General features: G+C 41.8%; 1 protein-coding gene across 1 annotated transcript in view; it reads right to left on the bottom strand.

The window, feature by feature from the left end:
• CPNE8 (copine 8) overlaps nt 1–17,028 on the bottom strand; it is a 91,339-nt gene extending 74,311 nt beyond the window's left edge. Inside the window, exons 1-2 of the mRNA XM_042872761.1 lie at nt 16,822–17,028; nt 3,750–3,790 (exon numbers count right to left, since the gene is read on the bottom strand). Of these exons, the coding sequence (XP_042728695.1) occupies nt 3,750–3,790; nt 16,822–16,961 (181 nt within the window). The 5' untranslated portion in view covers nt 16,962–17,028. The remainder of the gene's footprint in view (nt 1–3,749; nt 3,791–16,821) is intronic.
• Nucleotides 17,029–17,320: the final 292 nt, after the last annotated feature.

Below are 17,320 nucleotides of genomic sequence, written 5' to 3'. Positions count from 1 at the left end.
GAGCTGAATAATTTTAGTCTTCTGCTGTGGTTGATGAGATGGAAGTTGTGCAGTATAAAAAAAAAAAAAAAACAGTAAAGCTCCACCTTAAGCCTAATTCAGTCTCTTATTCATTTTCCATCTTCTGGAAGGCTGCTCATACCTCTGCTAGTATGAGTTTTTCTGTGGTCAGTTCACTATAATTTGTAGTAAGCAATGCTATCCTTCTCACCTTTTTACTGCCAGTCATTAGTGGGTTTCTGTTCCCCTCCATTCCCAGTAGCTTCCCCGTGCTTCCAAAAGTACATTCCAGGACTGGAACCACATCTCTAGCCTAAGAACCACTTATATACTTATTTATAAACTTAAATGAGGAGAAAAAAAGCTAAGAATCAATAGTATGACTTGCAATTTTCTGCTATTTAGCTGGTTGCAGCTATGGCATATATGAGGGCTGCTCCGAAAGTAATGTCTCTTATTTTATTACACTGGCCTACGACGTCAGAGGTGGATGTTGGTGGTATGGCAGTGGAGGCTGAGCCTTCCGCCCAATATTCCATTACATTCTGTTGCTGTCAACAAAGGGGCAGTCTGACAAAATGGTGTCGGACATGGAAGTGCATATGAAGCAAAGGTGTGTCACTGAATTCCTCCATGTGGAAAAAATGGCACCCACTGACATTCAATGGCATTTGCTGAACGTTCATGAAGACCAAACAATGGATGTCAGCACAGTGAAGCAGTGGGTGGTGTGTTTCAGCAGTGACAACAGTGACCAGAAAGGCAAGCCGTGTTCCAGATAGTCATGCACAGCATAAAATGAAGAGTGCCTTGATCAGCTCATTGAGAGAAATTACAGAATTTGTCAGATTACAACCAGGGCGCTCTGTCCAGAGTTGAATATCAGCTTCAGTGAATTGGAAACAACAGTGGTAACGCTGGAATACTGCAAAGTTTGTGCCAGGTGGGTCCCACAAATGTTCACGCAGGAACAGAAAGAACACCACATGCAAATTTGTCAGAACCTACTGAACCAGCACAAGGCTGAAGGTGACAGTTTCATGGATCACATCATTACCAGTGCCAAGGTGTAGCAACTCTACTATGGGCCACTGTGTGTAGGCCCCTTCTCCACGGTAATCTTCCCATGAATTTGTACCCAGTTCAAGCAGGCTCTTTGCTGACCACCTTCTACACCTTTTAGTCAGAGCTTCCTGAAGGTCCTTTTACTCCAAGTGTCATGAGATTCTTCTCATTGTTACTTTCTTTTATGGATACATCCTCCCCAGGAGGACCTGGATTCTACCTTTCCAATCTTTCCTAAGACACTCTAATTTCTATTACAATACTCAGCAGTTACAGGGTTACACAAGAGGACATTCCATCCTAACCGGTGCTGCTGCCACAGCTGCACAGTAGTTTGGGGTGGCTCAGTTTGGTCAGGAAGTGCATGGGGAAATAATTTTGCCCAAATGCCTAAAAGAAAATTTCATTAACAAATCTGTAGCTCCTTGGCAGAAGGTTTTCTCCCTGTCTCATCGTGGGATCACTGCTTTAGCTCAGACTCTATGGGAAATATTAAAAAAAGAAGAAAAAAAAAGTGGATATTCTCAAAAATGTTGCTAGGGTTTGAAACGCATATTAGAATTGGCCTCAAAGCCAGTGAGACCTTAACATACAGAGCAACTTTGTGTAGTTCTACCTTTTATGAGATCTGGTGGCTGTAAATCCAGTTGGCCTAAAAGTAGATCTTGTGAAAGCAGTAAAGTGTTGGATTTGAAACCTTTTTTAGCTAACAGGATAAAGTTACTGTATTCAAGACCAGTGCAAGAATGGCCTTTGTCCAAACAGACACTGAGGAAAGATATGCTGCTACACTTCCAAGTACAGAAAAGAACAGCACTTTTAACATTACACCCTTCTAACTTCCACAGTTATATTACGGCCATGTGTCTGCATTCAAACGAAGGGCACTGGCAGCAATCTAATTAGCTAATAAACAGCCTTCAGAATACAAATTCTACACTGCCTGCAGAGTATCCACCATCAAAGCCACTTTGCCAAGTCATTTCCTGAGTGCAAATACAGTATAAGCATTTCTAGAGGTAAGTTTTCCCCTTCTCTCTTTACCAAGGACTGCAATACTGTATTCCATGTTTGTATATAGCTAGCCTGAGACAGATAGGCTTAACTGACACAATAACTGGGCATTCACAATGTGAGCCCAAACTTCTAAAGTACACCATCAGTTTGAATTCTTTAAATAAGCAGTTTACAAGAAACTGCGTTTTGAAGTGATAAGCAAGGTAACTACGCTTCAAAAAATACATGCAAGTAACTTAATTCTATAAAAATATCACTGCCTTACATCTCAAAAATATTATAGTTAGATAGTAAGATTTCTCCAGGTTTTCCTGTCCCTTCCCTGCTGTGGGCCAACCAACAGCCACAGTCCCTTAGGGGTATCCCTGCCCCAGTATGGTTTGCCCACAGACCACAGCTTCTTTGGAAGTCTTTTGCATGGAGTGTTGCCCTTCCAGGTCGCATTCCAGTAGTATATCTTCAGAAGCGTGGTTCTGGGAGTACTCTCAGCAGCTGTGTTTCTAGCCCCTAGCTGCTGCCACTTTCCTTCTGAAATGTGCTTGGCAGGGCTTTGTGTGCTCCTCTGGCTGACAGAAGCTCTAGCTAGCACTGGTTATTCACGTAGCTTTCAGGGTTGCCTGGAAGAAGCTGTGATAGTCACAGAGTGGATCACGGCCTGCTTCCACACAAGTTGCACTGCTACTCAAATCCTGAAATTTATACCTAATACAGTTTCCCGACAGTATCCCACCAGGACTTGGTTACATGCCCAAACACATGATGGAAGCATGTCTGTCTCAGGGCCTATTTCCAGTGTCAATGAGTACAGTATATGGTATTCTAAGGAAAAGAAAAAAAAAATAAGCTTAGGCTTACCTGAAAGATAATGAATCTACAAATAAAAAGTTACAGAGGGTTATAGAGGGGTCCAAATTGACCGAAGACAATATAATCTAAGCATTAGTCAATAAACAATACAGGAGTACTTTGATTCACCACTATCAGGGAAAAAAAAAGAAAAAGAAAGAAACACAAAAATATTCTGTGGTCTCAGGTCCTTGATAAGCTATTAAAAAATCTTCAGTATGGGAAGGCATCGTTTTTAAATCAGAAGCCCCACCACAGCTGAATTCATGGGAATGAGGTTGTTGGGATACAGTCATGCATTAACAAAACTGAAGAGGTAGTGTGACTACCTCACATATCTGGTAACATGAATTCATTAAAGAATGGATTATTTTTAATCAGTAAAGATCAGTTCCCTGAGACAAATTAATGCAATTTTATTTTTCCAGATTTTGATTCTCGGATTAGCAGACACTATGCACTAACAACAAGCACTTCCAGTTTATCTAGAAGTATGCTGACTAGATTTGAAAGCAATCTAGAGCAGATACATAAAAGAAAAAAAAATGACTTTTCTGCATTCACTGATTTTAAGAAAATGTAGCTTGACTGCTTGACTAAGGGAAAGCATAGTTGAGGAATGCAGTAGTGATTATAGTCTTTAAAATTCCAGTTCCTGTAACAGGAGCTACAAGCCCAGCCAGCACTGCATGAAATAACTGTCACAAAGACAATGTAAACCCAGCAGACATCAAAGTAATCCACCAATCTCATTTTTAATCCATTGCTTACACATTTGTAATATATGATGAGGAAAAAACAGTAAAACGTTGCATACTTACTTGGATCAGATTTAGAAAATGTATCTCTGTCCAAAAGATTTCTGTTAAAAAAGGAGAGAAAAAAGTAATCTTATTAAAAAAATCAGATACCAATGAGGATATTTTTAATGATATTGATCGAGAAGCTGCTTAGTTTTCTACCTTTTACTTAAAGTCAGTCAGTACTACCAACTGAGTCTTCTCACCCTTCTTTTTCTTATTTATTTTGGATTTGACCAAATCTTAGCTTACATACTCTGGTGTCTTGAAGTAAAAAGCAATACATAACAAGCATATTAACATATATAAGATACATCAGAAACAAAAATAACTATAGATCAAAAACTTCTATCACAGATTAACATGCTAGCTGAACTAAAAAAAAATTGTATGCTTTATTTATTTAAAAGAATGGTTATGACATCTCAGAGCCATTACGAAATATCTAAAGAATCTGGTGTGGATGAGTAAGGTAAAACAAAACTAACAGACAAACAGGAAATAGGAAACATGAAACAGAGGCAGGAAAATTCTAAGTGCCCACAAAATACACAGGGAAAAAGTCGGAAGAAAAATTTCTTTGTTACAAGGCTAATATCACAGCCATGCTTCAGCTAGTCTCCTCATACACAGATGAAGAGACTCATTATTACCAATAGCTCTAAAGATGTAGGACTGAACACAAAACCATCATCAGAATAGTTACTAATATTTCATCATTCTAAATTCAAATACATAAACAAATAAATATTATTCTGACCAGCCAAAAAATGGTCTGAAAACAGAATAATCATTGAACAAGAAATAGCTATTAAACTTAGGCAGCTAGTTTAGGCTTGGTATTACTTAAGAACAAAAGAAAATGAATAAAGAAAAGGTAAGTACACAGCAGCAACACTGATATGGTTCTAGGTATCACAACAAGCCATGACTTAAATGCAAGTCAAAATTCTTGTGCCTTTGTGAGGAAAAAAGGAATAAAGAAATGAAAATTGCGCTTTGGAAACTTCTCAATCTAGTCATCTTGCCTTCTTAATACTCACCACTCAATTCAAGCAATAAAGCAATAAAGGTTTAGGCAGAAATAATGAGAAGTCTGGAATACGCCTATAAAGAAAACACTGCTATATATTGACGCTGATTCCCATGTAGGCAGAACAAGGAGAAACAGGATTGGCTGTAAACTGAATTCTCTGTCCTTCAAGTGTGTAAGTTGAACTTTATTCAACTGCTTTACCATTTTTCTTGGTCAAAAGTATCCAGACATGATATGAAATCTCTGCCACTGAGTATATTTAGGAACAAGTTAGGAAGCCACAAGTCTTACCAGTTCTTTGAACTTACCCTGGAGCAAGAGACAGATTAAACAACCACTTCACATCACTTACAACTTACTATTTTTAATAATTACTGAGCTTCTCTAAAGGTCACTATTTATTACTTTCATTCAGATCTAAATCACATTATTTTCATGCCACTGCACATCATTGAAATGCATACAAATATGTCGCTAAATACAGGTTTTCTAAGCAGTGCATTTACACTTCAACAAGGAAAAGATACTGTGTCATCAGTTCAGGTATTGCCAAACCCACTGTTCAGAACAAGCAATGTGGGCAGGACACCTTTAAAAGAAGCTGTCACTTATTTAAGCCAGATCATTAAAATCATTTGTGAATGAATCTAAAGTCTGCATATACCACTTCTTCAACTGAAATTGTTTCTACTTCCAAAACACAATTCCTATAAACCTTGAAAATTTCAGAATTAAGAGTGACATGGAAAAAAACAGCACTTCTGCCTCCCATGCTCACACTTTGAGCCACCAAGCATTTGCTGCCAGGGACCTAATGAACTAAGAACACTTCCATACAGTCAGCATCCCTGAAAGCACTGTAAGGATTGAGATATCAAAGTCTGACATCATAATTCAGGTCAGTAAGCATCACTAGTACACAGTTTTCAACTGATACGGCTTGCAATATCTTCAATGTGATCCTTTGTACATTTCACCATAAATAGAAAATGTCTTCAGCAAAGTTTGCAGGCACCTGATTTTCCAAACTGTTAATAACCAACTAAAACACCAAAACAAGAACTAAGCACACTCATTGTTCAAGCAATGTAGGCTTCAAAGGGAACTTCAAAAGCCAACACCAACAGGAAACAAAGGTCTGACTTGTTCAGCTAACAGCTCAGGCTGCACAATTTCTTTATTTTCATTTTAGTGGGAAAACAATCAAAATGCTCCTTTAAATGTATGAAAACTGCAAGTTGCAGAAACACAGGACAATCTGCAACCAAAAGAAATGCTAAGAGCAAAAGGAGAAAGAAGGTTGGATATACTTCTAGAACTTCATGTCGTCTTTAATAGTCTGAGCAGAAAATGTTTTGCTTATGAAAGCATTCTCTTGGATAGGACTTTATTTTCTCAGGAAAACTCACAAATTCAAAAGCAAGAGATGCCAAAAACTTCTTACTTCCTCCTAATCAGAATATCCAGAAAAAAAGGTCTTCTATTTCAACTGACCACAATGAGTAAATCTGTATCACTATGATAAACAGTGCAGAAAAACAATGCAAAAAGAAAACAAGAAATTACTACAGATCATGAGGATTTTTTTCCCCTCTGGAGAAATACATACATCAAACACCTACAGTGAAGAACTCTGTGAATATCTGTGCAGAAAGTGCTATCCTACAGTCACAGATCCTGAAGGAATTCATTTTGCGCCTTCCAAAACACTCGCAGGAGCACAGATGACTAAGGGAAGAAAAAACAATAGGAGCCATGGCAATAACACCTACTTAGTCTGCTATGGAAAGTACAGAGGAGATTAGAAATACTGGAATAAAGATTTCTTTATCTGTATAATGAGAGCAATTTCCCAATGGGGGGGAGGGGGGAAAGTAATCAGTAAAGAAGAAAAGTTAAAATGCCTTGTGTGGATTCACTTTGTTCATACAGCTTCATGAACTCCATAAACATGTCAGTATGTCTATGACAGCGCTTTCCTTCAAAAAATTCTGTACTACGTTCAGTGTAAAACTGGAAGATCTCAATTATATATCAGGCTCTTTAAGATCCACTGATCTAGTCAGCAGTGTTTGCTGAACAGAAATCATTGCTATGTGGCTTTGTATGATCTGAATGTAATATAAATATACATACTACATATATGTTGAGAAAGGGAGATCTACCTTAAAAACTAGTGTTTACTCACCTCATTCACATATAATTTGCTTCTATTTTGACTTTTTTAATGATCAATATACTACCTTCCTGTTGTGCAAGCTTTTAAATTTAACCCTTCGTTATACTTAACTGCTACACAGAAGTAAATTCAGTTCCTCCAAAAGAAATTACAGAAATCTGGCACTGAAGAACAAACCACAGGAATTACAGAACTGAATACTTTAATGTGTGTTCCTCTGGTTTCAAAAAACTGTATTACTGGACAAATACATGTTTACACACTGTTTTAAACTGAAACCCCTGGTGATAAAATCAAGATTTACTTCAGATGGATTTGTTAGAATCCCTCCAACTGCTAAAGCTTTGTTTCTCTTCATCTTTAGATTAGATTTAAGAAAGCAAAGTGCCCAGGGTATCAGCCAGGGTGGAGTTAATTGTCTTCAGAGAGCCTTGTATGGTACTGCATTTTGGATTTTCCATGAAATAGTGGTGATAACATACCTATGGTTTGTTGTTGGGCAGCGCTTGCACGGGATGAAACTATTTTCAGCTTCTTGTACTGCCTGCCAGTGAGGGGCTGGTGTTACTCAAGGAGCTCATGTAGTTCTACGCTCTGCATGTGTCACCAGAGCAGCCGTGACACCATAGAGATGTTTTGGCTACCACTGAGCATGCTGGCACCGCATCAGGGCTGGCTCCAACACAAAGCCATAGGCTGTAGGTGGAAGAGAGGAGGAAACACAGCTACCAGAGCTTACCCAAATCCACCAAAGGCATTTTCTGTACGCTATGATGTCATGCTCACTAATAACAGCTGGAAGGAGGTGGAAAAGGAGAATGAAGGACTCTGGTTACGAAAACATTCGTCTTCCTAAGAAATCAGCGCACATCCTGAGGCCCTGCTTCACAAGAAGTGACGAAACTTTGCTGACTGGAAGTACAGGATAACTTTCTTCCTTTTGCTTGCGTGCAACCTTTGCTTTCTTTTCCCATTAAAATGCTCCCATCTCAAACCCACGAGGCGCTTTTTTGTTTTGCTTCTTTTTCCTCCCCCTCTTCCCCCACCCCTCCCCACCCATGTAACTATGATGCATGACCAGCCCTGCTTTCCCGGAAATAGCTGATTATCTGCCTCCAGATAGGAAGTGGTGAATGAATTCTTTATTTTGCTTTGCTTGGTGTGCAGCTTTTGCTTTATCTATTAAATTGTCTTTATCTCAGTCCACCAGTTTTCTCACTTCCACCTCTTCAACTCCCCCCACGTCCCACTGAGAGGTAGAAGAAGCCAGTGGCTGTGTGGTGCTGCGCTGCCTCCCAGGAAACAGCATTCGGTGGTTTGCAAACACAACACTGAGTTACCCATGCAAAACTGATTATTAATTTTTAGAAAGCATGTATTCTAAATATAATATACTCTTATATGAGCATACATCAGTTTTCTTTTTCACTTGAATTACTCCGTGGGGAAGCTTGTATGATGTTGCATTTTGGGATTTTAATGAAAACTGTGGTGATAACACACCCGTGGTTTGTTGCGGAGCAGTGCTTGCACACAGCCAAGGACTTTTCAGCTTCTCATGCTGCCCTGCCAAGGAGGCTGGGCCTTAGTCTTCCCAAGAAACCATCACACACACTGAGCCTTGCCTCCCCAGAAGCAGAGAACACCTGCCTGCCAAACGGAAGGAGCAAATAAATTCCTTGTTCTGCTTTGCCTGCATGTGCAGCTTTCACTTTACCTAATGAACAGCCTTCATCTCAACCTGCATTTTTTTCACTTCTGCCTTCCCAACCCCCTCCCCCACCCCGGGTCAGAGGCAGCTGTGCAGTGCTGAGCTGCCAGCCAGGGTTAAACCACAATAACAATTATTAAACAAATTCATTATTATTCTTTTAATATCAGGCCCGTGTGTCTTTTTTTCTCAAAGAATATCCTGACAAACAAATTTCCTCTTTTTTTTGTTGTTGTTGTTTTGTTCAGAACTGCATCAATTTCAATGCTAATTTTAATCTGTTTTACATCACAGTAGTCAATGTCTCTCAACCTTAATTGCTACCACTGGACTTCCAATGGTCAGCCCTAGGAAAGGCAATACACGATCCAAAGAATCTACTTGAGTGAAGAGCCCACTTGACTTCTTGCAGAGTAATTTATTCAATATTTTTTCACTTGTAATGCTAGCTTAAGTAATCATCCTTCCCTAGCTATTTATATTCTCCTATATTGTCAGAACACAATAAAAAAGAAGCTATTAGCCTCCAGATTCAAAATGCCCTGGACCTAAAAGTAGATTAGACAATTTCTCAGAATTTTATCTCCTTGACAGAATGACTGGTTCTTTTAGGAAAGGCTTGGAGGAGAGAAAATGGTGGCTCTCCTGACTAAGAGGCAGTTAGCATGATCTGTTCTGATTACCTCCACTCTTTGGGGCACCTGAAGGTCTGGAAAGAACACAAACATATCTCTGATAAGCATGCTTAAGAAAACATCCACAATACTCCTTTGAAGAAGTCACTGACTCTTCTCGTTCACAAGAAGATGAAGAAGTAATTGTCAGCCTCCAGAGTAACATTAATCATCAAGTTACAAATATACTGATTCAGAAGCCTTTCTCTTTGGAGAAAGAGGGAAGCAAGGAGCACAGCTGGAGCAGCACAGCTTCCCTACATTTTTATGACTACACACAAAAAACATTATCTGACTAAATGCATAAAAACAGTGCTAGGACAATACCTCTATTAAAACTGCTGACTGCTCTCAGGGGTTAAGCCAACAATAAAGATGGAATTACCAAATTTCTGTGCTTATGTATACAGTAACAATGGTTTTGCAGCAGTTGTCTGTGGAGACTGACAGGAATGAAGAAATAATACTCATCTGCAGATGAAGCAGACCTGCGTGAAAGTTGAGTTGTTCCATTTTAAATAAATAAAAGTCCATTTATGAACAGTCCCAGTTTTGGCTGGCATGAGCAAACAGCTCACATCACAACCTAACTCTCCTTCAGTACCACACCAATTATTACTTGAAAACAACAGAATGAACCTGCTACATTTATATTTCTAAGGCTGGGCATGCAAACAGTCTCTGGCTCTGAACTTTCAGAGACATAACGCAGAAGATGACACTGAGGACCCCAGGCAGTCCAAAGCTCTGGCAGCTCAGTCTAAGGTCAGCTCATTGGTCCTTCTCCAGCTACTTTTATTCAGTTGATACAAAGCCATGGAGATGCTGCTCTAGTTTAGATGTACTTTAATATAACTATAATAATGTATAAAGTACAAAAATTGTTTCCACATAGTTTTTTTCTGAAACAATCCTTTAAAGTGTACACATCAAAGAAGTCATTTAGAAAGTGAATCTACCTAGGCCTTTGACACTGTCTCCCAAAATATTCTCCTGTGGAAGCTGGCAGCCCGTGGCTTGGACAAATACACTCTTGGCTGGGTAAGGAACTGGCTGGAGGGCCAGTCCCAGAGAGTGGTAATGAACGGAGTTAAATACAGCTGATAACTTGTCATGAGTGGTGTTCCCCAGGGGTCAGTGCTACGGCCTGTCCTCTTCAATATCTTTATTGATGACCTCGATGAGGGCATTGAGTGCACTCTCTGTAAATTTGAGGATGACACCAAGTTGGCTGGAATTGTGGATCTGCCTGGGGGTAGCGAGGCCCTACAGAGGGATCTGGACAGGCTGGAGAGCTGGGCTGAAGCCAATGGGATGAGTTTCAACAAGGCTAAATGCCGGGTCCTGCACTTCGGCTACAACGACCCCAGGTGACGCTACAGGCTTGGGGCAGAGTGGCTGGAAGACTGCGTAGAGGAAATGGACCTGGGGGTATTGATTGATGCTCAGCTGAACATGAGCCAGCAGTGCGCCTGGGTGGCCAAGAAGGCCAATGGCATCCTGGCTTGCATCAGAAACAGTGTTGCAAGCAGGAACAGGCCAGTGATTGTGCCCCTGTACTCAGCTCTGGCGAGGCCGCACCTCAAGTACTGAGTTCAGTTTTGGGTCCCTCACTGCAAGAAAGACATTGAGACCCTGGAATGTGTTCAAAGAAGGGCAACACAGCTGGTGCAGGGTCTGGAGCTCAAGTCTTATGAGGAGCCACTGAGGGAGCTGGGATTGTTCAGTCTGGAGAAGAGAAGGCTCAGAGGAGACCTCATTGCTCTCTACAACTACCTGAAGGGAGGTTGTAGTGAGCTGGGGGTTGGCATTTTCTCTCATGTAACTGGTGATAGAACTAGAGGGAATGGCTTCAAGCTGTGCCAGGGGAGATTCAGGCTGGACGTTAGGAAATAACACTTCTCTGAAAGAGTGGTCAGGCACTGGAATGGGCTGCCCAGGGAGGTGGAGTCACCGACCCTGGAGGTGTTCAAGGAATGTTTGGATGTTGTGTTGAGGGACATGGTTTAGTGAGAACTGTTGGTGACTGGTGGATGGTTGGAGTGGGTGATCCTGTGGGTCTTTTACAACCTTGGAGATTCTATGATTCTATGAATTTGTACAATGAATACAATATTCTTTCTCAGCCACTGTGGGATGGGGGAGGATGCATTACTTACACAGGCAGTGAAAGAAAGAAAAGAAAATGAGGAAAATTAATAGAGAAAGCTTTGGTACAGTTAAAGCTGTTATACACTTCCTACTACCTAATCCCTTCTCCACCTTCCCTTACATTACCTTTCTGAGGTCTAAAATAGTTGGTTTCAACTGTGCAAGGGTGATACAGTGAGTCACCAGTGAGCATCCCGCATCCTGTCTGGGGAGGAGAAGTTGGTAGTAGCAGTGGAGGATCAGATCATCTCAGGAAGATTATGATGCTGACGGTTTCCTTTTCCAAATTCTGAAGGTCCCCACAAGGGGCTACTTTTCCAACCCACTGTTACACCATGATCTCTCTTTGTTGGTCTCTTACTCCATTTTGCATTCAAACTTGCCATATTTGTTACACTTGTTTGGTTCTTGCCCTTTGGTTCCACTATAATTTCAGAAAATAGCTTTGCCCGCATCCCAAGTCTGCTCTTCTTTACAAACCACTGGAAAGGTCTCCACAGGTATCCCATACCTCCGCTTTCCATCCTCCATCTCTGCTACTCTGCCTTGCATCCTGTGTTCCCACGGTGCTCCTCTGCACTATATCATCCTGTGACAGTCACAGATACCTTATTCTGCACTAAACAACCACTTGCTACTGCTATCTATAGAAGAACAATAGCTATGTCGTGTCATTGCACAAGCCAAAGAGAAACTATCTAAGAGGTAGCCACCTGATCTTCAGAAAAACTGCTTTCGTAGCCAAGGAAATCCAAACAAAACACCAAGCAGGCAAAGACAAGTTCAGACAAAAACCTGACAAGTCCTGAGACTTCACACGATACAAAACTTGGTAACTGGTCCCAACAGTGGCAAGACTGCATCTACAGGGCCACACATCGGCCTTAAATTTTACAGTTAATGTGTGCTTTGCCTAAAGTTCAAATAATACATGCACACACAGGAAAAACAAACTATACACTCTACCAGGAATGCACCTCTAGGATTGTTTTGATGGAGGCCATCACCCATTTATATGTTTTTCTTGAAGCCAGATGGCTGTCTAGGTGGTTTCATTTCAAAGAAAAAACTTGCAAGATCAACCTCTGTTGCCAGCCATCCATAAACATGGATAAACAGATTTTGTAACCAGTCTGGACACATACAAAACTACAGGAAAATGAAAAGCAGACTTAGAATCAGGATGAATTTTATATCCTCTGCTCTGTACTATATGGAGTTACAAGCTCAAATAATTTATTATATCTTTTGTCATTGCATCTTTCTGCCATACAGATTTCTAACAAAAAACAAGGAAGTAAATATACTGGCTGGAGAGAAGAGAGCTTAGTAGAGATCAGTCCTTATGACAATCAAAGATAAAATCAAACATGCTTTGGATACCACAACCAGTAGAAAGGAACTGCTTAAGATTTCAGACTGTCAAGCAAATGGAAAGGCAAAAATCCCGAGGCAGTACGTTTTGTTCCTCCGTGCCAGAAATCTGAAATTAGATTATTCTCATAAATGAGAATAGGATTTGTTTAATTCCGTTCATCCCATTCATTAATATTAACTTTCTGTACAAATTGTGAAACTGTATAGAACTGATCCAAACCAGGCACAGACAGTCAATCGTACTTCTGAACCAATCATAAGGAGTACACTCTGCCTTCCTGCACATTATGCCTGGCATGGGAATACAGAAAGTGCAGAACCCGTCCAGCACAAACACAGAATGATGAGGACAGTTCACCTGATTCTGCATAAAGCTTAGCAGACCTGTGTCAATGTTTTGTGAGAATTTTACCATCCCTCAGATAACTGTAGCATCATTGACACAGGTCCTGGTTTCAGCTGGGACAGAGTTTGTTTACTTCATAGTGCCTGCTGTGATGCTACATTGCTGCTTTACCCTTGGCCTTATGACTGCACGTCATAAAGTGATCAAACTACTTCACTTTCCTATAGATACGCAGAAATTACTCTTAGGAAGATAATTCTGTTTGACACCTCCTCAGTAGGTAAATAAACACTAACACAAGGCATGATGAAATTTCTTACTTCCTTGTAAGATAGGGTTTCATAAAGGCTGTGGTTTAATCAGGAGACTCCAGATCAGTGCACCCAGTAACAAGTAGGAGCAGAGATTACCATTATATTAATCATGACAAAAACTGAAAAGCTTGAGATCCCACGGTGCATGTAACTTCACTGAGAGCAGGGAAGATGAGAACAGACCGCGACACTTCTCCAGTGTTTTATTTGATCGTAGTCAATGAAGAATATGACAGACAGGGTCACATTCCGGCAGACACGAGGGCACGCCCAGACACCAGATGAGCAATCTCAAACATTCCTGCTACTTACTTCCCCTTAACGCAGCCTGAAGCTTACCTCAAGACCAAAAGAGATCACAAGTTTCTACCTGCAGCCGCTAAGTGTAGATTCAAGTCTAGGCACACGCCTATAATCAGTGCGCTGTGCAAACGCATCTTTGGAGAAAGAGAATCTTTTTGGCTGGAAAACAATAGCAGAGTAAAATATAAAAGAATAACCCATATTCTCTTTCACACATCGACTGGAGAGTCAAGGTCTTGATCTCATCTTCCACCATATGACAATCATCCAAAGCAATGCCAGTCTGCAATTTAAAAAACAAAAAGCACAGCAGGTCTTCATCACACCACGAACACATGATGGAAGGAGCTACTGGGTACAAAGGGAGATGACTGCAAGACCAACTAACTAGACAACCCTGGACTTCTGCCAATACCGGAGGATCCTCCCAGGTGTCACTTTTAAGTTGTTCTGCTACATTAAATCTGGCTCTTGAGCCATGGAATACAGTTCCCTGATAAAATAATCTTAGAGCCTTACAAACCTGTATCTTAGAAGAGCTGGAAAAAGACTGAACTTTTTCTTTGATAGACGCTGAATAGTAATAATTAGAAAAATTAATTTCTTGCTTTTCTAGCGCTTGTAAAACTACAGCCAGTAGTTGGCTGGCATTCAATAAACAATGAGTATTATACAAAAGGTTTTCAGTCATAAAGAAACAGTAAGAAGAGTATCAGCTAACATCCAAGACATCTGTTGGATGCATTTTTCACAAAGTATTACCCATTGTATGAAATGCATGTCTCCCAGAGGCTGCCTCCAGCCCCTACACCAAACTGGCCTTAGTGCAATCCCACCTGCATAGTACTGACACCCAGCTAGTCTGATCACATGGACAGCATGGGCATGCCAGGCACTATGAGTTAGGAAATGCCAACAGATGAACCATAATAAAATGCACGTAGAATCTGTATCCTCGCTGAAAAAAGTAATACAGTAAACAAAAACAAAACACAAAAAACACTACAGAGGTAAAAGTATTTACTAGAATCTGAAATTTCTTTGTGGCGCAGCCAGACATGGAACCTAACACCTTGCACTGCTTCACCTGCCCACCAAACTGCAGCATCTCTACAAACTGGAAGAGATTCCCCCATTTATTATAATCAAAACAAGTATTTAAACAAAAAATACATATACAAAAGACTAATGATCAGCTGGTAACTACTGATGTAAACCAGCAACCAAATCGGTTCTACAACTCTGTAGATACTAAGGAAAAATTAACAACATGACTCAAATAGTCTTTAAAGCATTTCTCTGCATATGTCTGAAAATAAACAGTTGCTAATCTGAAAGAATTTCAGCATTTGCTGAACTTTGCACGCTTGACTCTCACTGTATTTCACAATTGTGTGTAACATTACTTTTCCAGAGCTTTAGCCCAGGAATATTTTTACAGATGAATCACAACCATGTGTTAATGGTTAATCTCTGCCCCAGTCATTTCACGCTCAGATCTGAAGCATGATTTTGCAATCAAAAGCTGTCACTGCAGCACATCAAGAAGGAATCACCCTGGAAATTCCTATCCTACACTTGACGTCAAGAGTTATCAGGATTAGAAAACATTTTTAAAAGTTTTTCTTTCCCTTGTTTAAGCAAAACAGATGTGGCTTTTGAAAGTATGTCAAAGATACATACAAAGAAATTAACATGTAAACAATGTCCTAAGGTTAGTTATAATTAATGTCAGCTATGATCATCTATGTCATACACCTGCAGTTATTAAGCACTGGATGCATTTTCAAATAACTATGAAACTTAGGCTTGAAGAAGACACTGCAGGCTGCTACAACTAGCCCTTGGAATAAGAAAAAAAAACCAACATGCCTTTATACATGAACTGGGTCAAAAGCAACATTAAGAATTCTGACATCTGTAATTTTGATAGGTTATCTGAAGAACCTAAAGTAATGCTAGGGGTCCTGTTTGCTTTAACACCTAACAGCATCCCTTCTGTGCAAACATGGGTTCTGTGCTTGCTGCAGGTAAACTTTGTGGAGATGGGCTGAACTCAGCACCTTCACACCTCAGCCACTGACAGCTCCATTATTCCAAATTCAACCTTACTATATTTGTCACATTCTCTTTTCTTTTTTTTTTTTAATGATAAAATGCTAAAACATGCTTATTAAGGGAATATATTTAGTATGTTTACCAAAAACAAACGAACAAACAAACAAAAATCCCTTAGTAAATACACAAAGGGAAGAGAGTGAGTGGTCTGACTGAAGTTCCGAGCCCTGAACGTCTGTCCTCACAGCAGCAGTGCTAACAGAGGTAATTCCAGGCAACCACAGCAGAAAATGAAGCAGAGCAGCACAAACTTTGTCTCATTTCCCATCAGGAAATAACGACAGTTCCAAGTTATCTGCCAGAAGCTGCCAGTTCTGCTGGCGAGAGGAACCACCGCTCTTCAACTGCTGGGGCATATTTAGAGAGATGGCAAAACGCAAGAGAAAACAAACATAAAAAGATCACAAAAATAATAATTCCAGACCGCTAATGGAAACGTCTCTGTGTTTCATAGAGAGAGAAAGCGCTATTTCTGAAATCCCGGTAAACAAACCGGGGCCAAATAAACGTGGAGGAGCAGAACTGCACACACTGCGTCCCGTGTTACGGGGTGGGCATTTTTAGCAGCAGCGGTAGGGCAAAACGTGGCGAGGCTCCGCGCCAGGTTTCCTAAGAGTTTTGCAAGAGAGCCTTACAAATATACTAAAGGATTACTCCGGATGGGAGTTTTTTTCCTTCCCCTCTGCGGCACTTGGGACAGCTCCAGAAGTTAAACGCCAGCTGAGAACGCAGCGCTCCCCGGCTCGGCTCCACCGCCGGGCGCTGCCTACAGCCGCCGCTCCATGCCCGGCCGAGCAGCGCGGCTCCGGGGCTGCCCGAGGCGCGGACCCACAGCGCGCCTCCGCGGGAGGGAAACCGCCGCAAGCTCCGCGCCGCCGCCTCACCTGCAGGACACGGAGAGCTCCACCTTGGTGGCCGGGATGCTAGAGCTGAGCACGTTAAAATCCCCCACGGACGCCATGTTCGGAAACCCACCGCTCCTGCCCACTTTCTGCTGCCCCGCCGGCTTCTCCAGCCCGAACATGAGGCAGCGCGGAGGGCGGCCGGCGCCGAAGAAGGGAGGGACGGAAAGGAGGAGGCGGCGCCGGGCGGCCCTTCTGCGGCGCGACGGCCGCTGACCGCGCGCGGAGTCCCGGGCGCTCCGCTCCGCACCACCTCGCACCGCCGACTGAGGAGCGGGGCGCTGACGTCACCGCGAGCGGGAGCCGCCTGAAGGGAGCGGAGTCCGGCTGCTTGCCGCCCACCCGCCGTTCTCTGCCGTGCGCCGACGGGCCCGTCCCGTCCGGTCCCGCGGCCGCTGGCCGTCCACCCTCCCGGTCCGCCAGGGAGAGGATCTCCGCGCCGCAAGCGCCACAACGGCTCCGCACGGGAGACCGCTCCGTG

The sequence above is a fragment of the Lagopus leucura genome, unplaced genomic scaffold (genome assembly GCF_019238085.1).
Source record: "Lagopus leucura isolate 7727_CA_CO unplaced genomic scaffold, USGS_WTPT01 Super-Scaffold_100008, whole genome shotgun sequence".
NCBI lineage: Eukaryota > Metazoa > Chordata > Aves > Galliformes > Phasianidae > Lagopus > Lagopus leucura.
Note: the sequence above shows the minus strand (reverse complement) of the source record. Positions and strands in the feature narration are given on the sequence as shown.